Source organism: Malaclemys terrapin, chromosome 2 (genome assembly GCF_027887155.1).
Source record: "Malaclemys terrapin pileata isolate rMalTer1 chromosome 2, rMalTer1.hap1, whole genome shotgun sequence".
Classification (NCBI taxonomy): Eukaryota; Metazoa; Chordata; order Testudines; family Emydidae; genus Malaclemys; species Malaclemys terrapin.
Window position 1 is genome coordinate 141,732,392 of NC_071506.1, and position 22,819 is coordinate 141,755,210.

Below are 22,819 nucleotides of genomic sequence, written 5' to 3' on the forward strand. Positions count from 1 at the left end.
CCTCCAGTGAGCCCCTGCCCTGCCTCCAGCCAGCCCCATGTCCACTGGTGCCCTGCAGTTCCCAGGGCAGTAACCCTGCACACCTGCTTCAATGAGGGGGGCAGGGAGCAGCTGGGACCCACACATGTGCACACCACTAGGGTGACCAGACAGCAAGTGTGAAAAATCGGGACAGGGGGTGGGGGATAATAGGATCCTATAAGAAAAAGACCCAAAAATCGGGACTGTCCCTAGAAAATCAGGACATCTGGTCACCCTAGCACACCCCCAGGGAGTGGCGGCGACCCAGACACGTGAAATGGAGCTCATTAATAACCGATCAACAGCATATATGATGCAATGTACAGAATATATAATTTTATTATTTATATAGTTATGGAAAGTAAATAATACATGGAAGAAATGAAAGGCTTTTTTTTCCATTATTTTTTTTGTTAGTCATCCCTGCCGGGGCCCCGCCAAAAATGTTCGAATTGGGCCCCGCCCTTCCTAAAGCCGGCCCTGCTGGAGAGAACAGGAGGATTCAGTCAGCAGGGGCTGCCGATCCATCCCATTCACCAGGGCTGCCATCCTGCGGCTTCAGCATTAGTGGCTGGGGTGACTTGGGGAAAGGTCTCAACCTCCCCACATCCCACTTCACTGCTGCCAGAATCCCTCCTGCCCCCCCGCTACAGTCCCCTCCCTACCCAACCTGGGTGGGACTGGAGGAGAGGGGTCTGAGAACTTGAGCTGTGGATTGGAGGTGGAACAGCTGTCAGGGGCACTGACGGGGAAGTGGCAGGAGCTCCCCGTACAAGGAGGGAGGTTGCCACTGGAGGTCACTAGGAAGGACAACAAGACTCCATCCTGGGGGTCAGGAGGGGGAATCCATCCCTCAGAGGTGGGCAGGGGCTGGGTGGAAATGATGCTGGTTCCAGGGGCCGTTAATCCCCCCTGGTTCCTCGGAGGCGTCTGAGTCTCAGACAGGTTCTCGTTCCCTTGCAGCAGGAGGACGTCACGGCCAATGTGATGCGCCAGCTCCGTATCATGCGGCACTTGCGCCAGGTGCCCGAGGCGCTGCAGGGCCTGTGCCTCTGAGGCCACCAGCAACTCCCGCTCCCTGCTGCAGGTACTGCTCTGGCTCTCTGTAAATGGGGAGCTAGTGGAAGGGGAAATGGAGCCCCCTGGCACTCACAGAAAGCTGATTACAGAATGAGCCCGAACTGAGAGGCACCATATCCGCCCTCCTAAAGAGCCAGACTTCAGTGGTGATACACCCCAGCTGGGGCAGCAACAGGATTGAGAACGAGGTAGGAAGTTCAGAGCAGCAAGGAAAGCCTGGAGGGGAACTTGAGAAGAGAGGTTGGAAAAGTGCAGCAAAGAGAAAGGAGCAGACCTAGCTGTTGGTTCCAGGGCCCTGGGCTGCTATCAATGTCAGGGTGGGACTGGGTTCCCCTACCGGCACCAGAGGAGGCGGCGTACACGCACCTGGAGAGGGTTCCCAAGCCCAGCAAGAGGGCTACAGGCTGAGCAAGTGCCCCAGCGATGGCAGAAGGACTTCTGTCTGTGGAAAGACCTCTTTGGACTTTTAGTGTGAGGCAAGCTGGGCCCCAGAAGGGTGGACTAAAGGTGGTGACCTCGCCGGAGTTACCAGGCAGAGAAACTGCCGTGGTGCTGGAGCGACCATGGATGGGGGACGCTAGCCCAGCGAGAGGGCTGTGATGCCATGCCTGGCCGCCGGGGGGCACCTAACGATGAGTAGATTCATTTATGATTAGCATAGTTGGCAGGATTGAGTTCCCCCTGTGATCCGTGAGGGAAGTCTTGGTTGCTGAAGGAATCATAGAATATCAGGGTTGGAAGGGACCTCCGGAGGTCATCTAGTCCAACCCCCTGCTCAAAGCAGGACCAATCCCCAGACAGTTTTTTGCCCTGATCCCTAAATGGCCCCCTCAAGGATTGAGCTCACAACCCCGGGTTTAGCAGGCCAATGCTCAAACCACTGAGCTATCCCTCCCCCAAGCAGGTGTATCAAGGGACCAAGCTGGTCGCTGGATTTCCCACTTCAGTTCCAGGGACTGGCTAAGCAGCCAAAGCAGATCTAGGGGTTTCTCCAGCAGCTCCTAGAAAACCAACAGACGCAGAAGGAAGTGCAGGTGGAGCTACAGACGCAGCAGCAGCAATACCTGTGAGAGATCCTGCAAAGGGAAATCAACCCAGGGTCCGCTATGCCCATGGACAAAAAGAGCAGAGAAGGAGAGCATGCCTGGGCTGTGCTGAGAAGGTTAGCCCAGGGAGAAGGGCATGAGAAAGTGTACAAGCGTGGCCTAATGCCAAGATGGGAGCAAGAGTTCTTTGTTTTGGGGGCAGAGAAGCAGGCCATATCAAAAGACACGGCCTGCTTAGGAAATTGCTGAGTGGCTGAACGAGGGGCCAGGGCCCTAAGAAGTTAGAAAGAAAGGAGAAGGTGTCCTCTGACACAAATCCCCATGAGGCAGGCAAGGTGGAGGTGGCTGGGATGGCCATGGACCTTGCAGACCCTCCACCAACACACCCTGTCGGGTGCTGCAGGGAGATGAAGGACGAAATGATTGGCCCAGAGATGAAGCAGACTGGAGGAGGGACAAACACAAGGGTGGAGCAGTCCATGGTGGGTTCTCAGACCCTGACCGAAAAGGTTTTGGCCTATGCAGCGGCAGTAGCAAAAAGGCAACAGAATACGCTAAAGGCTTCAGAACAGGCTCTGCAAGCAGCTGTTCATGAGACTGAGTGGCTGCAGGAAGAGCGTCGGGATACTGCAGAAGAGAAGGTTTGCCCCGAGCGAGCTGGCAGTGGAGCTGCAGACACTGCGCACAGGCTGTACAAGCGCGCAGCCGGTGACGGCGATGAGATGAGGAGGGATGAAGCTTGGAGAAGAATAGAACTTGCCCCCGCGTGGGCCAGGTTCTAAGGAGGAGGGTATATAATGGGGGGCTTGGCCTGTGGGCTATAAAGCCTGGAGCTAGGCCAAATGGATTACAGAGTGAGCTCCAGCTGAGGGGAAACCAGGGGAAACCGCAGCAAAGGTACAGGAGCAGGCCTAGCTGTTGGGTACAGGGCCTTGGGGCAGAACCTAGAATCCAGGGTAGGACTGGTTCTCCCACGGTCTCTAAGGAAGGGGATGTACAGGGCCATAGAAAGGGCTACCAAGGCCAGCAAGGGCAGGCCGAGCCAACGTCAGGCTGAGGAAAAGCCCCCAAGGGACAGAGGATCTTGTTTCAGTTAAAGACATTTTTTGAGTTTTCGTTTGGGATCAGCGTGACCCAGGAAGGAGTGGGACTAAAAGATGGTCGCCTGGCTGAAGGGCTGAGTTCCCAGCCAGAAACCTGCTGGCGGGCGTGCTAGCCCAAGAAATCTGTGACCCCAGGCCTTGAAGGAAGGGGCACCTATCGGTGAGTGACCTCTGTTACAAGCCTGCTTCCATTGTGGAAACAGCCTGGTATTGGAGAGTGGTGGGGATGGCCTGTGGGAGAGGATGGCTGGAGGGGTCATACAGGAGGGGCAGCAGCGTCCAGTGAGGAGATCAGGGAATGGGTTGTTTGCAGTCCTGCCACTGAGCGGTAACGTGATCCTGGCCAGGTCACTCTCCCACCTGGTGCCTCACTTTCTCTATCTTTGAAATGGGGATCATCCCGACCCACATTAAGAAAGGGTTTGATCCTCTGCTCTTGCTTCCCAAATCCCTGCCCTCCTTGCCCCACACAGGCCTCTGCCCTGTTGCTCAAACTCCCATGCACATGTTAGTGCCTGTGTCACCCCCGCAACTGCAAGGTCTCATGTACAGTCTCCTGCCAGCAAACTGAAGCTGCCACTAGATCCAGAATAGGAATCGCAGTTCCTGTGCGCTGCCCTGAATGGAGTCTAGACCCTGGGCATGGGGAAGGCCAACGCTCACATCCAGGTAGATCATCAACCTACTCCTCTGTCCCAGGAGCAGGAAGGCCTCTGCTTCGTGCTCCCTTCGGTAGCTGGAGCTGCTGAGTTGGGAGTGTGGTGGGTAGAGATGGGAACAGGCCATAGGATGAATCAAGTGTCAGGGGGAGACTCCCTGTGTGTGGGAGATGATGTTGCCCCTCTGTGGGGAATCCCTTCCTTGCAGATGCTGGACTCTGCCAGGAAGCCCAGCTCCCATCCCTAGCAGCTTAGCTGTTCCCTACACTGCTGTGCACCAGGCCCTCTGCAGAGAGCTGCTCTGGGCAAGGACTACAGAGCCTGCTGTCATCCTGGCAGGAGTCACCCCAGGTTCCATAATCCTGACCCCTGGTGTCCCTCCGCTGGCAGGCTCTGAGCAAGGCCTGCCCAGAGAACATGGATGACGAGCTCTCGATCCTGCTGACAGCACCCCCCAGCACAGACAAACTCCAGCACATCTTGGAGGTGAGCAGAATGGGGAGGGGCCGCAGGGGTTTTACCTTAGCCCTGGGGACTCCTAGAAAGAAGAGACTGGAAAATCCATGTTTCTATTGGATCCTTCTGAGTATGCATTTGTGATATAAACTCACTGGGTGATCTTGGGGTAACTCACTTCCCCCTTACGGCATCAGTCTTCTCCACTATCAAATCTACACTGGGGAAGAAGGACAGAAGCCCCGACAACCACCTTCACCTCTGGGTGTCTGATCCTGGGAGCCGAAACCAACTGGACTATCTGCCCCATCTCCTAAACTGCCCTGTCTTTCCCTCCTAGGGCCTTGTCCTTAGTGCTCAGCCTGGCCCCTTTCCAGCTTGTCCCTGACCTTTAAAGGACTCTCCAAGCCCCTCCCATGCCTGCTTCCCTTGGGGTCTCTCTCCTGGCTGAGCACAGGCTGCTCTTCTATCTCTCAGCAGGCCTGGGTCCTAGTCACAGGCTGCGTCTTGTCACGTGACCCCCACACTTATTCCCTTCACCCTAGGGAGCTGCATCACCTGGGCCAGGTGCAGTTGAGCTCCAACCCCTTTCCTGGCCATCTCACCCAGGGACAGGTTGAAACTGGTAACCTGTGGGTAACAGTAACTGGTTGCTCGCAAAGGTGCTGAAGACGCAATGGAAGAGGAAATCCTTTGGCCTGGATTGAAATTATTCCGACTGAAAGTGAATGAGAGAAAATAGGTTCAGAGTTCTCTTCCTAGCAGCAGAAAATGTAGCGATTGATAGAGGTTCAGGTCAGAAAGGACCATTATGTGCATCTAGTCGCCCCTCCTGTATAACTCAGGGCCTAGAACGTCACCAAGTGGTTCCTTCAGCCAACCATAGCATGGGACTGAGCCAGAGCACATCTTTTGGAACGACATCCACATGCAGGAGAGCCAGCTGGCTACCAGAAAATCTCTCTTCTGCGGTGACGTGGGGTTAAGGGACACGGGGGAAAAGACATGGCGGCTGTGACTAAACATAGAGCAGGGTGGGAAACCGAGACACAGTTGGGACAAGTCTACACTACAGGTCTGTCGTGCATTTGTAATCTGCTGACCCCCACATGTTGTTCAGAGCCTATGGACAACACAGCTCCTAAAGGTACCTTTGTTCTGTGCTTATCCCCTATGTACCAGCAGGGCTGGACGGCCTTTCTCACGGTGCAGTGGGGAGCAGGTCCTGGGTACTAAGGGTCTGAAGAAGCTCTCAAGGACTAATGTTTTAAAATAATTGTTATCAATGAATTGGGAGAAAACATACAATCACTGCGGATAAGATTGGGGGGTGACAAAATACAGGCAGAGTGGTAATTCCTGATGGCGAGAGGGCAGTGATATAGAGCGATCTGGCTCATTCGGCCAGCTGGACCCATTCAAAGAAAACAAGTTTGAGCAGAGCCCAATGCAAGCTCCTATACGTAGCCACAAGGCACGCCGGCCACACCTCCAGAATGGGGACGTGTATCCAGGAAAGCAGTGACTCTGAAAAGGATTTAGGGGCCAGAGTGCAGAAGCCACTCAACATGAGCTCCCAGTGTGATGCTGTGGTGAACAGGGCTAAAGCTATCATTAGACGTAGGAGCAGAGCCGTGAGTAGGATAGGGAGGTGACACAGCAGCAGTGAGACTGCTATTGGAATACTGCCTCCAGTCTTGGTGTCCTCCTTTGAAAAAGATGGTCCTAGAAATTGGAGCTGGGGCAGCAAAGAGCCACCAAATGTTCTGAGGGCTGGAGAAAAATGCCTTCTAGTGAGCTATTGAAAGAGGTCTACCTGTTTAGCTTATGAAAAGAAGATTGAAAGGTGACTTCACTGAAGTGTTGAAATGCCTTAATGGAGGGAAAATATTGGGTATTAAAGGTCTCTTTAATGGAGCAGAGAAAGGCAGAACAAGACCCAATGGCTGGAAGGTGAAAAGAGACAAATTCCTATGACAAATAAGGCACAAATATTCAACAGCGAGGATGATTGACCACAGGAAGAAGCTACCATGGAAAGTGGTGGATTCTCCATCTCTTGATGTCATTTAATAAAGACTAGATGCCTTTCCGGAATGTGTTTGCCCCAAAAGTAGCTATTGTGGTAGACAGGAGGCCTGTGATATGCAGGGGGTCAGATTAGATGCTCTAACGGTCTCTGCTGCCCATAAAGTCTACTCATTTCTGAGAAACCGAGTGTAGCATTGGGAGCAGCCTCTGCTTATTAAACAATCAGTTTGTCAGCACCTGCAGGACAATTTGGTTCTTAGGACTAGTGAGCATGGACTTGTCAAGAACAAATCATTCCAGACCAATCCTAGCTCCTTCTTTGGCAGGGTTAGGGGCCTAGTGGAGGTGGGTAAACAGTAGATGTGATCTATCTTGGTGTTAATAAGGCTTTTGACACACTCCCATAGGACATTCTCACAAGCAAACAGATGCTGCTTAGCACTGTCAGAGCAGCTTTTGCTGGGGGATTCTCCCAGCACTTTCCAATAGTGGGAAAGTATGAAATCCCCATTTGACTGCTGGGGACAGAGCCTAGAGGGGGCAGCAACTTACCCCAAGTCCCACAGGTCAATAGGAAACCAGCAATGGAACCCAGGAGTCCTGACTCCCAGTTCCCTGCTCCAATCACTCCAGCGGAGCACACTCCCTCTCAAAGCAGGGGGACCGGACATGAGGGCCTGGTTGTAATTGCCACCTGTGGGAGGGAGTGTGCAGCAGTGGTTAGTGAAGGGGCCTGGAAATAAGGACTGCTGGGTCTACTGGAGAGTGTCACTAGGAGCAGTGCATAAGATGAGGTGTCCTATCATGTTTACTCAGATCAGATTAGGACATAATAGAATGGCTGAAATAGTTTATTTTATTTGTATTCTATTATTTTGCAATTGTTAAGAGCAGCAACTACTCAGCTCAGACTGAAGCATCTTATCTAATTTTTGAGATCTAAGTGTCTCCTCTTTGAGTGCCACGAGACAAGTTAACACATTGTGACAAAGAATTTACTTGCCACTTGTTATGATTTCAAGAAACAAACTGGTTTAGGTTGAATAGGATTTTTGGTCAGAAACGGTTTCAATGAAATTTCCCCACCATCTCGATTCCTGGGCTCTATCTCTGCCTTTCGGGGGGTGGGGGGGTTTGCTGTCTGTTAGAACAAGAGTCTGATTTGGATAGGGATAGAGACCTCTTCAATGTTTTTAATGAAGTAAATACTAATGGGAATTGTGTGATCATGGGAGACTTTAACTTCCCAGATATAGACTGGAGGACAAGTGCTAGTAATATAATAGGGCTCAGATTTTCCTAGATGTGATAGCTGATGGATTCCTTCACCAAGTAGTTGCTGAACCAACAAGAGGGGATGCCATTTTAGATTTGGTTTTGGTGAGTAGTGAGGATCTCTTAGAAGAAATGGTTGTAGGGGACAGCCTTGGTTTGAGCGATCATGAGCTAATTCAGTTTAAACTAAATGGAAGGGTAAACAAAAATAGACAGTAAAACAGCAGAGGCTGCTCCCAATGCTACACTCGGTTTCTCAGAAATGAGTAGACTTTATGGGCAGAAGAGACCGTTAGAGCATCTAATCTGACCCCCTGCATATCACAGGCCTTTCTGCACCATATGGGGCAGGCAGAACTCTGCCTGGGCGCAGGGGGAATGGGATGGGGGTAGATCAAGGAAAGAGGGGAGGGGAATGTGTGTGGGGGAAAGAGCTCCTGTCCCAGATGAAGGAATTTGGGGGCAGAGGAAAGGACCCTGCTCCACAGAGAGGGGAGAGGGTTTCTGTGAGTGCCAGGGGGCTCCATTTCCCCTTCCACTAGCTCCCCATTTACAGAGAGCCAGAGCAGTACCTGCAGCAGAGAGCGGGAGTTGCTGGTGGCCTCAGAGGCACAGGCCCTGCAGCGCCTCGGGCACCTGGCGCAAGTGCCGCATGATACGGAGCTGGCGCACCACATTGGCCGTGACGTCCTCCTGCTGCAAGGGAACGAGAACCTGTCTGAGTCTCAGACGCCTCCGAGGAACCAGGGGGGATTAACGGCCCCTGGAACCAGCAGCATTTCCACCCAGCCCCTGCCCACCTCTGAGGGATGGATTCCCCCTCCTGACCCCCAGGATGGAGTCTTGTTGTCCTTCCTAGTGACCTCCAGTGGCAACCCCCCTCCTTGTACGGTGAGCTCCTGCCACTTCCCCTTCAGTGCCCCTGACAGCTGTTCCACCTCCAATCCACAGCTCAAGTTCTCAGACCCCTCTCCTCCAGCCCCACCCAGGTTGGGTAGGGAGGGGACTGTAGCGGGGGGGCAGGAGGGATTCTGGCAGCAGTGAAGTGGGATGTGGGGAGGTTGAGACCTTTCCCCAAGTCACCCCAGCCACTAATGCTGAAGCCGCAGGATGGCAGCCCTGGTGAATGGGACGGATCGGCAGCCCCTGCTGACTACGGTTACCATACGTCCGGTTTTTCCCGGACATGTCCTGCTTTTCGGCAATCAAACGCCCGTCCGGGGGGAATTGCCGAAAAGCCAAACATGTCCGGGAAAATGCCGGCCGGGCACTTCCCCTCCCGCGGCTGCTCTGCTCCGCTCCTCCCCTCTCAGACTTTAAGAGCCGAGCTGCCCGAGCCAGCGCTACCGGCTTCGGGCAGCCCCCCCGGCCTCTGGACCCCCAGCCGCCGGCCAGACACTTCCCTTCCCGGGCTCCAGCTGCGCTGGGGAAGCGCCGGCCGGGGGCGCAGGGTCTGGGGGCTGCCCGGCAAACCGTGAAGCCGGTAGCGCTGGGGCAGCCCTTTCCCCATGGCTGGGAGTGGGAGGGAGGAGGGGGCTGAGTTAGGACGGGGAAGGGGCGGAGTTGGGGCAGGGCTAGGGGGTGGGGAAATGGGTGGGGTCAGGACCCGTGGAGGGTCCTCTTTTTTTATTTATTAGACATGGTAACCCTACTGCTGACTGAATCCTCCTGTTCTCTCCAGAACGGGTCCAGCCTTGCCAGCAGCAGGACAAGCGTCCCCTGCCCATGTGCCTCATCCCTGCCTGGTCAGACGCCATCACCCGTCAGTCCTTGGCCTCCCAGGCTGCCAGTGATGGGAGCAACTCTGGGTGGTGGCTCGGGTGACACAGACACCAGACCACTAGGAATTGGGTGCGTCCCTGTGGGACAGGAGAGTCTCGCAGAGGGCACTTGGGGGACTCTCCTGCCCTTCCCAAGAGCGATAGCACCCTGTCCTAAGAACGTAAGTCTGGGATGAGGCAAAGCTTGTCATTAATTAGCCTGGCTAAAGAGCTGGGTGGAGCTGCTCCGGGGACAAGCTGGCTCGCTCCTGCTCATGGAGGTGAATTCATCTCCCTTCCCAGGAGCACCTGCTCTCCCTTTCATTCCCCACCAGGCTCCTTGTGCCAGGCCAGCGAATGGCCACAGGATGGGAATGAGGCCTGGGCCCCGCCCCAATCTCCTGAGTCTAATGCAGCTGCTCACCTTGTCCCCCATCAGCTGCTGGGTTTCCCCCAGGAGGGAGTAGGTGACAGGGAGAGAGACACACACATTTGTCCTTCTGGTTGCAGGGCTTGTGTCCTTCCAATCCCATTGGTGGCTGCACAGTGGGCAGAGTCCTCGCTGCGTGCCCGGCCCAACAGAATTGCAGGGCGTGGTGTGGAACACAGAAAGAGATAGAGAGACTCATCCTCCAGCCGGGGTCAGCCTGAGAGAAAATTGGCTGGGGTCCCAGTCTCACTCTTCTAGCGGGTGCCATTTCCCAGCTGGGTTCCTTACCCCTCTGGTGCAGCAGCAGCTGGTAGAGCCGGTAAACCCCCTCCCTGGCCTGCCGGCTGATGTCCTTGGCTGGGTCACTGACGGACAGAGCCAGCTGTGCCATGTGGTGACCCATCCTGGGGAATTCCGCTGAGTTCTAATGGACGGGAGAGGGAGAGGGGACTCCATCAGCATTTTCCTGTTAGCTCCCAGTCCCCCCCGGGCCAGGACTCTCCTTCCCCTCAGCCCCTCTGCAGGAGATGCTAGAGGATAGGAGCTAGAGCCAGACCCTTAATTTCCTCTGTCCCCAAGGAAGCCTGGAGCACAGGGCTGTGGACAGGGCCCTCCATGAGGACTTGCTTCCCCAGCTGCTCCAGGATGACAGGGAGGGATGAACCTGGAGCACAGTCCCCTTAAAAGCCCAGAGTCACCACTTAACTAGGACAAGAAGAACTTGACTCAAGCCAGGCTCACTCTCTGCTCTGACTCTGCCTCCCCAAGAGGAACACTCCTAACCCACAGCCCCTGCAGCAGCAGATCCTACAGCCCGTCAGAGCCAGATCACCTACGCCTGGAGTCAGGAAGCTGGGGTCAGAGGTCACTTATGTCAAACTCAGGGAGGGTGATGGTGAATCTGAGCAGGGCCGTGCTGCTCTTAACGGCCCTGGCTCTCTCTCGCGGCACCCTGGACACGATCCAGTAGTTAATGTGCTGTGGGGAAAGGAGGCATTGCACTGACTGCCCTGACCAAGGATGCCCACTGGGGGCCCGGCTAGGAGGACAGACTGGAAAATGGATCTAAGAGTGAAGGTAAAATTGCCCCCACCCCTCTCATCGGGCTCACCTCCAAGATGTACTGGAGCCTGTCGGTGTCTGGGGACTCTGCCAGCAGGTTCCCCAGCATGGCGTCCAGGAGGTCTGGCAAGACCCTAGGCAGATCCTGAAAGCAAGGGAGAGCCATGGGTCAGAGTTAGGGAAACTGGGGCTAAACTTGCCACAGGATGGGAAGACGGGTCTCTGGGAAGCACTGGTGAGACCCCCAAACACATATCCTGGCCTCTCTCCTTCACATCCCACTGCAGGCAATTAGCAAGGACTCATGGCAGGATGACAGCTGGCTCTTCAATCCATGACTTTAGCATGATCTACCTGCACTTGGGCGGTGTCCTTCTCCATGCCCAGGGTGAAGACGGCGTGCAGGGCAGCTCGGAGGAGGTGGGTCTCCAGCTCTGGCTCCAGGGCAGGTGTCATGGTGCTGGCAAGAGAGAGGAGCCGGTATTAGACTGTGCAGTACGGGGATGGGACTGGCACCAACACGCAGGTGAAACTGCAGGGAAATAGGCACAGGCTGGCAAGAAGGGAAACTGAGGCACCGAGCCAGGGAATGACAAGGCCAAGGTTTCTCAGACAGACAGTGGCAGGGCAGGAATAGCCCCTGTTCCCTGCACCCTGCTGCCCCTCCTGTATCTGATCCTGGGTGTGAGCCTCTCCCCAAAGCCGTTGCAATGTTACTGGAGTGAAAAGAACAGCCCAGCCAGGAGAGAGTGAACCTTCCCCGCACCTCTGCCAGAGGAGCCACCCTTGGGCGGTGACCTGGGAGTGGGAGGGGCAGTGACTCCCAGCTCTGGGCCTGAGCAGCACTGGGGTTAGGGGAACCGGGCCGGAGGGTCTCGGTACCTGAGCTTGCCCACAGCAATCAGGGAGTTGGCGAGGACGGCGCCGGGTGGAGAGTTATCAGGCAGCTCCTCAATGAGCTCCTGTGAGACCCAAAGGAGACAAAGGAGCGTGTGAGATTCGGGCCTCGCTGACACTTCCCAGTGAGGAGATTACACAGCCAGGGCCCCACACAACCAGCAGGAGCCCCCCACCTGTCCCCCCCTCCGATTCCTGCCCAATAGTGACCACTCTCCGAATTTCTCCCGTCCCTTCTCCCCAGTCTTCAGCCCCAGCAATCCCTGCCCTCAGCTGCCCCTCCAGCACCAGCCATCCCCCATCCATTGGCCTGGGGAGACCCCTGCCCCTCCCATGTCTCTGTCCTCCCTCTGGGCGCCGTGTCTCGCTCACCACAATCCTCTCCGCCACAGCCGCCTTGCAGCAGTGCGGCTCCAGTGTGTCCTGTCCTCTCTGCTGTGCAGTGAGACGCGGGGTGAATGGCGTGCAGGAACACGAGCTGCTGGGCCTCCTCCTGCACCCACCAGGAGTGGGGTTAGGGGAGAGAGAGCCAGTTAGCCAGGGACCTCCCTGCCCCCACACAGCAGCTGCAGGACTCAGGCCTGAATGGGGGATAGTGGGGACCCCCCCATTGTCCAAATCACCCACCACTCCACCACAAGCAGGGTCAGGAACTGGGACAGTGCCTGTGGGGGGAGGAGACCCGGCTGGTGTGTGACAGACACCCCCACCTCTGGGGTCCCAGATCATGGAGGAGAAAGGTCCCCATTAGGGCTGGTGGATCATCAGGGACAAGACCCTCTGCAGGGGGTCAGGTGCTGGGAAGGGGCAGGACAGTCTCGGTTCCAGCACAGCTGGGGAACGTTTGTACCTTTTCTCAGTCTTGGAGCTGCTCTCGGCTGTTATTGAGAGCAGCCTCCTCTGTGACCACGTCCACCCATTCCTCCTCCTCGTCCCCTGAGTCCCTGTCGGTCCCTGCACCAGGGAGAGAAGGGGACAGGGTGACGCCTGCTGCCACTCGGGGGAAGGACAGGGGCACGCTGGGGCAATGTGTCCTCTTCGCACCTCCGGGACCCAGGGCAGATCGGGCCCCACACTCCCCCGTCTCAGTGATGCCTTCAGCCCCCAACTCCTTCAGGAGCCCATAGCAAAGAGACCCTCCCACGCTGTCCTGGACTCCCTGGGAGGTGCCTCCCCGCAACTGGAGCACCGAGGACCAAAGTGGCAGCATCTAGTGTCAGTGGGGTTCATGTGGCTCAGGCCAGACCCCTGGGCTGGGGATCCGCCCCCATAGCACTGATCGAGGGCCTGGGCCCAGGGTGTTCACAGCCCCGCCCTCACCTCTCCCTGAGCCCAGCCTGACTCCTCACCTGGAACAAAGCTGCGGCGCCCATCGGCCTCGCTGCTGCCCGAGTCCCAGGCACTGCTGCTGTCCCATGGGGAGCGGGCCGAGCTGCTGGTGGTGGGACAGGGATCCTCCACCTCCTGCCCTGGGGAGGCTGGAAGGTCCTCAGTGACCGGGCCGGGCGATGCCTCCTGCTGGGAATCAGGGCTGGGCTCCTGGGGCTGCTGCTGCCCACACAACATGTCCCAGAGTCACTCTGCCCAGCTCCCGTCCTGCGCTGGGTCCTGCCTGCCCAGCCGCAGCCTGGCCCAGCTCCATTTCGACCTGGCCTCTCCCACCTCGGCGCCTGCGCTGGGAGCGGGTTTTCTCCGCCAGAAGACTGGGCACTTCCACCTCCTGGCCTGGTCGGGAGCTCCTTCCCCGCCAGTGGGGACGGAGGGGCCGCTCTGCTCCCGGGGAAGATGGCAGCTGCTTCCCTCAGGCTCTGGGGCCACCTGCAGAGCCTTCTTCCTGAACATCCTCAGGAGCCTGGCCACCCTGGAACCGAGCGGGGAGCGGGCGTGAGTCTGGGGTCAAGGCAGCCTCTCACTAACCAGCCTGTTTGGTCCCTCCCCATCCCTGCCCCAGCCAGAGCAGCTCCTCCTCCCTCCACAGGGGTGCATGTAATGCAATCTACACGCACTGGCAGGAGTTCATTGCATGATCTGCTCCCAGCGTTCCCCCTCGTCACCTCTGGGGCTGCAATGCCCAGGGAGTCTCCTCCTTTTCCATCACTGGGCTCAGTCACTTTGGACAAGCAGCTCCCTCCTGCCGTCCCAGGCCACACTTCCCCCCCAGGCTAGAGAAGGAACAGAACCCAGGAGTCTGGACTTCTCCTGGGAAACCATTCCCCAGGTCAAAGTCCCGAGGCAGAGCAAGGCCAGGACCCCCGCCTTTCCCATTGATTTCCATGCTCAGCAGCTCACAGGGTCTGGCCCAGCTCAGAGACGCTCAGCCTGGGGAACGGTCTCCCACAAGGGAAGCGTTGGGAGCCCCATTGCTGGGACCTTTCCAAACACACTGGAGATGGCTCTGGAGAAGCCCCTCCCCGGTCTGAGAGCGAGGGGCTCCTGGGGGCGGTTTGCAAATCCAATCTCCTTTGGGAGAGATTCTTTCCCCCTCTTTCTGCCTCTCCCCAGACAGACAGGGGACGCCAACGGGGAACCCTAATGCCACTCACTTGCTCTGCTGACGGAGCGATGGATGGAGGATGTTCAGTATCGTCCCTCGCCCTCCTCCTCACTCCCCAAAGCCAAGGCAGGCTGGAGAGGGTGGTGGTGACCTGAGGAGTTACCCTGCCCAGCCAGCAGGCAGGGGGATAGCACTGGGCGATGGACTGGCTGTGAAAACAAGAGTCTATCTTATTGCCAAGGGACAGAGAAACTCGGCCAGCAGCAGGGGGTGCAGAACACTGGCCTAATGCGGGGATGACAGCGCCTCCGGGATCCTGACATCCCGGCACTTTACACACCTTCCTGGAGCCTCCCAACCCCCCTGGTCTGTAGGGGCTGCGACCCCAACCCTACTGATGGGAAACAGGCCTGGGGTGGGGAAGCTACTGGCTCAGGGTCACACCAAGTGTCAGAGCCAGGGATGGGACCCAGCAGTCCTTATTTCCAGGCCCCTTCACTAACCACTGCTGCACACTCCCTCCCACAGCTGGCAATTACAACCAGGCCCTCATGTCCGGTCCCCCTGCTTTGAGAGGGAGTGTGCTCCGCTGGAGTGACTGGAGCAGGGAACTGGGAGTCAGGACTCCTGGGTTCCATTGCTGGTTTCCTATTGACCTGTGGGACTTTGGGTAAGTTGCTCCCCGCTCTAGGCTCTGTCCCCAGCAGTCAAATGGGGATTTCATACTTTCCCTCTATTGGAAAGTGCTGGGAGAATCCCCCAGCAAAAGCTGCTCTGACAGTGCTAAGCAGCATCTGACCATTAGAGGTCAGAGCGCACTGCCCAGGAGGAGGAGTGTTTGGTTCTGGGCTGTTGGAGTACGGGCTTTCAACCATCTGTGCACACATATTATACTAATTGCATCTAGACCACATCTCCCTAGTTTGCTTGTGAGAATGTCCTTATTAACACCAAGATGGATCACATCTACTGTTTACCCACCTCCACTAGGCCCGTAACCCTGCCAAAGAAGGAGCTAGGATTGGTTTGGAATGATTTGTTCTTGACAAGTCCATGCTCACTAGTCCTAAGAACCAAATTGTCCTGTAGGTGCTGACAAACTGATTGTTTAATAAGGAGTTCCAGTATCTTTCCAGGTATGTTAATGGATGGGAAGACGTTCTTTTTCAGGGATCTCTGACGAGAACTGGGGCACAGCACTTAGTTTGTTGAGGCCATAAAATGGAGACAGGCACCTCTTCTCTTCTCCCAGCACCCCAGATACCTAAAAGGGTGGGACTCACATCCCTCAATGGGCTTTAAAAAAGACAATGGTTACAATGTGGCCCCAACCATTTCTGGTTTCTGCAGACTAGATGTTTTAACAAAGTTTAGAATTCCTTGGTGCTCAACACCATGAAACTCCCCTTTCTCCTTTACAAAGGGCTTTAACCCCCCTTATCTCACCCAGGCTCTCGACTGCCCAAAGTTGGAGAATTGTCCCTGTTCCCATTGCAGAGCACTCCCCACGACACACACACAGAGTCCTCCTGGTGGTGGGAGGGGAACAGAGGAAAGGACAAAAGAAGTAAGAGATGAAGAGAAAGGAGGGAGGGATGGAGGAAAAGGTAAAACAAAAAGGACAAACCCTAATGTCCCCAGTGATTCTAAGGGACAAAATCCCAGGTGGGGAATAAAATTCGGCCACCTTAAGCTAGTGTTTTCCATGCCTAGAATTCAGCTGGTGCCAGATGCATCAGACTGAACAGGTTCCAAACCTCTCGGAGGCTCTTACCTTCTAAACAGGGACGTCTGTTTTCTAGTAAAATCAGGAAAAAGAAAGGAGAAAACTCAAAAGAGGTTCCTCCTGGCGCTCATGTACGTGACCCCTAATACTCTCTCAGTCCTCAAAGAGAGACCTCGAGAAGGAGACTTGCTGAAGGGAAGCTACAGGGGACTCTGAGGTTTCCCTGGCCCTGCGCCCCTGTCCTGCCTGGCTGATGTCAGCATCTCTCTGTGAGGTCACCACCTCCCCAGCACCTTTGACCAATAGCCTGAGGTCCTGCAAAAGGCCTTTGTGATGTCACTCCCACACACACCCCTCCCCTGCAGTGCTAATGTCCTGCCGCAGGCCAGACACTTTGCAGGTTTGAGCTACTCCCTGTGGATCACCTCACTCAATGAGTGTTCATTCTAGGAAGCAAGCCGGCTAGACAGTAAAACATCAGATGCTGCTCCCAATACTACACTCGGTTTCTCAGAAATGAGTAGACTTTATGGCCAGAAGAGACAGTTAGAGCATCTAATCTGACCCCCTGCATATCACAGGCCTCCTGTTTACCACAATAGCTACTTTTGGGGTAAACACATTCCAGAAAGGCATCTAGTCTTTATTAAATGACATCAAGAGACGGAGAATCCACCACTTTCCTTGGTAGCTTCTTCCTGTGGTCAGTCATCCTCGCTGTTGAATATTTGTGCCTTATTTGTCATAGGAATTTGTCTCTTTTCACCTTCCAGCCATTCCCAAACCTCAGCCAGCATTTGTAGCTGACAAATCTCATGAATTGTCACAGATTGCGGTGTTACTAGAGGAGGTTTTGGAATTAACTGATAAGTCACTGGGACCAGATGGCATTCACCCAAGAGTTCTGAAAGAACTCAGATGTGAAATTGCGGAACTACTAATTATGGTTTGTAACCTGTCCTTTAAATCAGCTTCTGTATCCATGACTGGAAGATAGCTAATGTAACGCCAATATTTAAAAAGGGCACTATTGGTGATCCCGGCAATTACAGACCAGTAAGTCAAATGTCAGTACCGGGCAAATTAGTTGAAACAATTGTAAAGAATAAAATTGTCAGACACATAGAAGACCATAAATTGTTGGGCAAAAGTCAACATAGTTTAGGTAAAGGGAAATCATGTCTTACTAATCTATTAGAGTTCTTTGAAGGGGTCAACAAACATGTGGACAAGGGGGATCCAGTGGACATAGTGTACTTAGATTTCCAGAAAGCCTTTGACAAGGTCCCTCACCAAAGGGTCTTATGTAAATTAAGTTGTCATGGGATAAGAGGGAAGATCCTTTCATGGATTGAGAACTGGTTAAAAGACAGGGAACAAAGGGTAGGAATAAATGGTAAATTTTCAGAATGGAGAGGGGTAACTAGTGGTGTTCCCCAAGGGTCAGTCCTAGGACCAATGCTATTCAACTTATTCATAAATGATCTGGAGAAAGGGGTAAAAAGTGAGGTGGCAAAGTTTGCAGATGATACTAAAATGCTCAAGATAGTTAAGACCAAAGCAGACTGTGAAGAACTTCAAAAAGATCTCCCAAAGCTAAGTGATTGGGCAACAAAATGGCAAATGAAATTTAATGTGGACAACGTAAAGTAATGCACATTGGGAAAAATAACCCCAACTATACATACAATATGATGGGGGATAATTTAGCTACAACGAATCAGGAAAAAGATCTTGGAGTCATCGTGGATAGTTCTCTGAAGACTTCCACGCAGTGTGCAGTGGCAGTCAAAAAAGCAAACAGGATATTAGGAATAATTAAAAAGGGGATTGAGAATAAGACGGAGAATATCTTATTGCCCTTATATAAATCCATGGTACACCCACATCTTGAATACTGTGTACAGATGTGGTCTCCCCATCTCAAAAAAGATATACTGGCATTAGAAAAGGTTCAGAGAAGGGTAATTAAAATGATTAGAGGTTTGGAAGGGGTCCCATCTGAGGAGAGATTAAAGAGGCTAGGACTTTTCAGCTTGGAAAAGAGGAGACTACGGGGGGATATGATAGAGGTATATGAAATCATGAGTGATGTGAAGAAAGTGAATAAGGAAAAGTTATTTACTTGTTCCCATAATATAAGAACTCCACTAGTAACCTCCCTCCAGCCTGACAGTTCACCTTTCAGTACGACCTGTTGTAGTCTCCCCTTTAACCAATTCCTTATCCACCTTTCAATTTTCATATTGATCCTCATCTTTTCCAATTTAGCTAATAATTCCCCATGTGGAACCGTATCAAATGCCTTACTGAAATTGAGGTAAATTAGATCCACTGCGTTTCCTTTGTCTAAAAAATCTGTGACCTTCTCAAAGAAGGAGATCAGGTTGGTTTGGCACACTCTACCTTTTGTAAAGCCATGTTGTATTTTGTCCCAATTACCATTGACCTCAATGTCCTTAACTACTTTCTCCTTCAAAACATTTTGTGAGACCTTGCATACTACAGATGTCAAATCAACAGGCCTGTAGTTACCCGGATCACTTTTTTCCCCTTTCTTAAAGCTAGGAACTATGTTAGCAATTCTCCAGTCATACGGAACAACCCCTGAGTTTACTGATTCATTAACATTTTTTGCTAATGGGCTTGCAATTTCATATGCCAGTTCCTTTAATATTCTTGGATGAAGATTATCTGGGACCCCCGATTTAGTCCCATTAAACTGTTCGAGTTTGGCTTCTAACTCAGATGTGGGAATATCTACCTCCATATCCTCATTCCCATTTGTCATCCTACCATTATCTCTAAGCTCCTCATTAGCCTCTTAAAGACTGAGGCAAAGTATTTGTTTAGATATTGGGCCATGCCTAGATTATCCTTAACCTCCACTCCATCCTCAGTGTTTAGCGGTCCCACTTCTTTCTTTGTTTTCTTCTTATTTATATGGCTATAGAACCTTTTACACCTTTTACTATTGGTTTGAATTCCCTTTGCAAGGTCCAACTCTACATGGCTTTCGGCCTTTTTCACTTTGTCCCTACATTTTCTGACCTCAGTAAGGTAGCTTTCCTTGCTGATCATTCCCATCTTCCACACCTTGTAGGCTTTCTGCTTTTTCTTAATCATCTCTCTGAGATGCTTGCTCATCCAACTTGGTCTACAACTCCTGCCTATGAATTTTCCCCCCTTTCTTGGGATGCAGGCTTCTGATAGTTTCTGCAACTTTGACTTGAAGTAATTCCAGGCCTTCTCCACCTTTAGATCCACAAGTTCTTCAGTCCAATCCACTTCCCTATCTAATTTCCTTAATTTTTTAAAGTTAGCCCTTTTGAAATCAAAAACCCTAGTCACAGATCTATTTTTGTTTACCCTTCCATTTAGTTTAAACTGAATTAGCTCATGATCGCTCAAACCAAGGCTGTCCCATACAACCATTTCTTCTAAGAGATCCTCACTACCCACACCAAATCTAAAATGCAATCCCCTCCTGTTGGTTCTTCAACTACTTGGTGAAGGAATCCATCAGCTATCACAGCTAGGAAAATCTGAGCCCTATTATATTACTAGCACTTGTCCTCCAGTCTATATCTGGGAAGTTAAAGTCTCCCATGATCACACAATTCCCATTAGTATTTACTTCATTAAAAACATTAAAGAGGTCTCTATCCCTATCCAAATCAGACTCCTGTTCTAACAGACAGCAAACCCCCCAAAGACAGGGATAGAGCCCAGAAATCGAGATGGTGGGGAAATTTCATTGAAACCGTTTCTGTCCGAAAATCCCATTCAAACTAAACCAGTTTGTTTCTTGAAATCATATCAAGTGGCATGAAAATTCTTTGCAAAAATATTTTGTTGCAAAACAAAAGCATCTTCTGTGTCACAAAAAGAACAGGAGTACGTGTTTGTCTCGTCGCACACAAAGAGGAGACACTTAGATCTCAAAAATTAGATAAGATGTTTCAGTCTGAGCTAAGTAGTTGCTGCTCTTAACAATTGCAACATAATAAAATACAAATAAAATAGACTATTTCAGCCATTCTATTATGTCCTAATCTGATCTGAGTAAACGTGATAGGACACCTCATCTTATGCACTGCTCCTAGTGACACTCTCCAATAGATCCCCATCCTCCACCTGTCGGGAGGTAGGTAGGAGCGGATTGTTATCCCTACTTGAAAGAGGGAGAAGCTAAGGCTGAGCAAGGAGAATTGACTTGTCTTAGGTCACACAGCCAGTCCGTGGCAGAGTTGGGAATAGGACCCAAGAGCCCTGATTTTCAAACTAACCATCGGATCTTGAATTTCAGACATTGAATGACCTGAATAAAGTGTTCTCAAGTGAGTTCCAGACCAGCAAGAGTTCATAGTAATTATTCAGCAAGTATTTTAGGAGAACTGGAATGGTAGAGAAAATAATGAACTGCAGAGAAGCAGCAAAATTTGTCGAACATATGACTGGTTATGACTATTTACTTGGTCTTAAAAGAAAACAACAGGGACCTGAGTCTCCTCCCTGTCAATAACCCCCTGCTCAGCCAATCAGGGTAGCGACCGAGGGGCGGGAGGATGAGGGTTCTCACCAGAGAGCCCAAAGGATGGCCCAGGTCACCGCTGGGGATCACTGTCTGAGCACTATTTCAACGCCACATTTTTCAGTGGACCTCACACAATGGGAGTTGTAGAGCACCCCCCACGACACCCCCCCCCCTGCTGGTGGTGGGAGGGGAACGGGGAAAGGACAAAAGAAGTAAGAGATGAAGAGAAAGGAGGGAGGGATGGAGGAAAAGGTAAAAGAAAAAGGACAAACCCTAATATCCCCAGTGATTCTAAGGGACAAAATCCCAGGTGGGGAATAAAATTCGGCCACCTTAAGCTAGTGTTTTCCATGCCTAAAATTCAGCTGGCGCCAGATGCATCAGACTGAACAGGTTCCAAACCTCTCGGAGGCTCTTACCTTCTAAACAGGGACGTCTGTTTTCTAGTGAAATCAGGAAAAAGAAAGGAGAAAACTCAAAAGAGGTTCCTCCTGGTGCTCACGTACGTGAACCCAAATACTCTCTCAGACCTCAAAGAGAGACCTCGAGAAGGAGACTTGCTGAAGCAAAGCCACAGGGGTCTCTGAGGTTTCCCTGGCCCTGCGCCCCTGTCCTGCCTGGCTGATGTCAGCATCCCTCTGTGAGGTCACCACCTCCCCTGCACCTTTGGCCAATAGGCTGAGGTCCTGCAAAAGGCCTTTGTGATGTCACTCCCACACACACCCCTCCCCTGCAGTGTTAATGTCCTGCCGCAGGCCAGACCCTTTGGAGGTTTGAGCTACTCCCTGTGGATCACCCCGCTCAATGAGTGTTCATTCTAGGAAGCAAGCCGGCTAGACAGTAAAACATCAGAGGCTGCTCCCAATGCTACACTCGGTTTCTCTGAAATGAGTAGACTTTATGGCCAGAGGAGACGGTTAGAGCGTCTAATCTGACCCCTTGCATATCACAGGCCTCTTGTCTACCACAATAGCTATTTTTGGGGCAAACACATTCCGGAAAGGCATCTAGTCTTTATTAATAACATCAAGAGATGGAGAATCCACCACTTTCCTTGGTAGCTTCTTCCTGTGTTCAATCATCCCAACCCTCTAATCTCCAGCCCAATCCCAGAGCCCGCATCCCCACCGGAGCCCTCACCCCTCCCTGCACTCCAACCCCCAGCTCCAGCCCAGTGAAAGTGAGTGAGGGTGTGAGAGTGAGCGACTGAGAGAGGTGAGCTGGGCTGGAGTGAGTGGGGGTGGGGCCGTAGAGAAGGGCATGAAAGGGGTTGGATCAAGGGCGTTTGGTTTTGTGTAAGTAGAAAGTTGGCAACCCTACTTAAGGACCTTTGAAAAACAGCCTCCTTAGCACCGCTCCTGATACCAGGGGCCAAGGCGCCCCCGGACATGAGAACCACAATAGGCCAGAGCAAAACGCTGCGTTAGAAATCGGAGCTCAGGCTGCCAAGCGAACGATAGCTGACAGCTGACAGACAGGAGATGCGGGAATTAAGGTTGTGCCTTCAGCCAGCAACTGGTGTTCATCCGTTTACACCACACACACACCTGTAGGCAGGGCCACTATTTCCTTGTCTGTCTGCCTGTTTAGCGTCTCTCGGGCCTTACTGTGCCCATCACCGTGGTGTCTGAGTGGCAAACCAAGGGTTTGACGTGTGCATATGAAACTGCCTGACTGGAAGGACGTGGTTTGGTGTGGATCAGTGAGTGCTGGGGCGATTGGTGGCAGAAGGCTCTGAGGGCCTGGCTCATTCCGACCTGGCTCATTCCAATGGCTTCTACAGCTGAGAGCAGCCCAGTCTCCTGCCTGGGTCCGACGTAAACCAGGAAGTACAGGACCACGGTTAATAAGAACAGCTCAAAAGATCATTTTCGCTGACCCAGCCCTGCACAGATTTCCAGCTTAGGTTTGCATTTTCAGCAAAAGTTCTTCTTGATTATTTTCTCCCAACCCACTTCTGCCTCCATAATAGCCAGCCACCCCGTCAGTCGCATCCTGGGGCGCTCCAGGGACAGCGTATGTGCGTGTATGTGTACGTCTGTATATATATGTATGTGTACATGTGCGTATGTATGTGTGTACATGTATGTGCACATGAGTGTGTGCACATGTGAGTGTGCGTGTGTATGTGTGTACATGTACCCCAGTCAGATGTATACATCTGGATTTCCTTTGAAAGAATTTTCAAATTGAGCTGATCAAGTGCAATGGCAAAGCACCCAATTCCTCTGCCCCCCCAACT

General features: G+C 52.7%; 1 protein-coding gene across 1 annotated transcript; it reads right to left on the bottom strand.

Moving 5' to 3' along the window:
* Positions 1–10,111: 10,111 nt before the first annotated feature.
* On the bottom strand, positions 10,112–11,741 carry LOC128832869 (maestro heat-like repeat-containing protein family member 1). The gene is made up of 4 exons (XM_054020556.1): positions 11,278–11,741; positions 10,973–11,068; positions 10,698–10,839; positions 10,112–10,285 (listed from the first exon to the last, which is right to left on the bottom strand). Exons 1-3 carry the CDS (start codon positions 11,377–11,379, stop codon positions 10,720–10,722), a joined length of 318 nt encoding a protein of 105 aa, XP_053876531.1. The 5' UTR covers positions 11,380–11,741; the 3' UTR covers positions 10,112–10,285; positions 10,698–10,719.
* Positions 11,742–22,819: the final 11,078 nt, after the last annotated feature.

Coding starts and splice junctions, on each gene's coding strand:
- LOC128832869 (XM_054020556.1), bottom strand. CDS start 11,379: ATGACACCTGCCCTGGAGCCAGAGCTGGAGACCCACCTCCTCCGAGCT. Junction 11,069..11,277: donor AGGACACCGCCCAAGTGCAG/GTAGATCATGCT, acceptor CCTTGCTTTCAG/GATCTGCCTAGGGTCTTGCC. Junction 10,840..10,972: donor GGCTCCAGTACATCTTGGAG/GTGAGCCCGATG, acceptor CTTTCCCCACAG/CACATTAACTACTGGATCGT.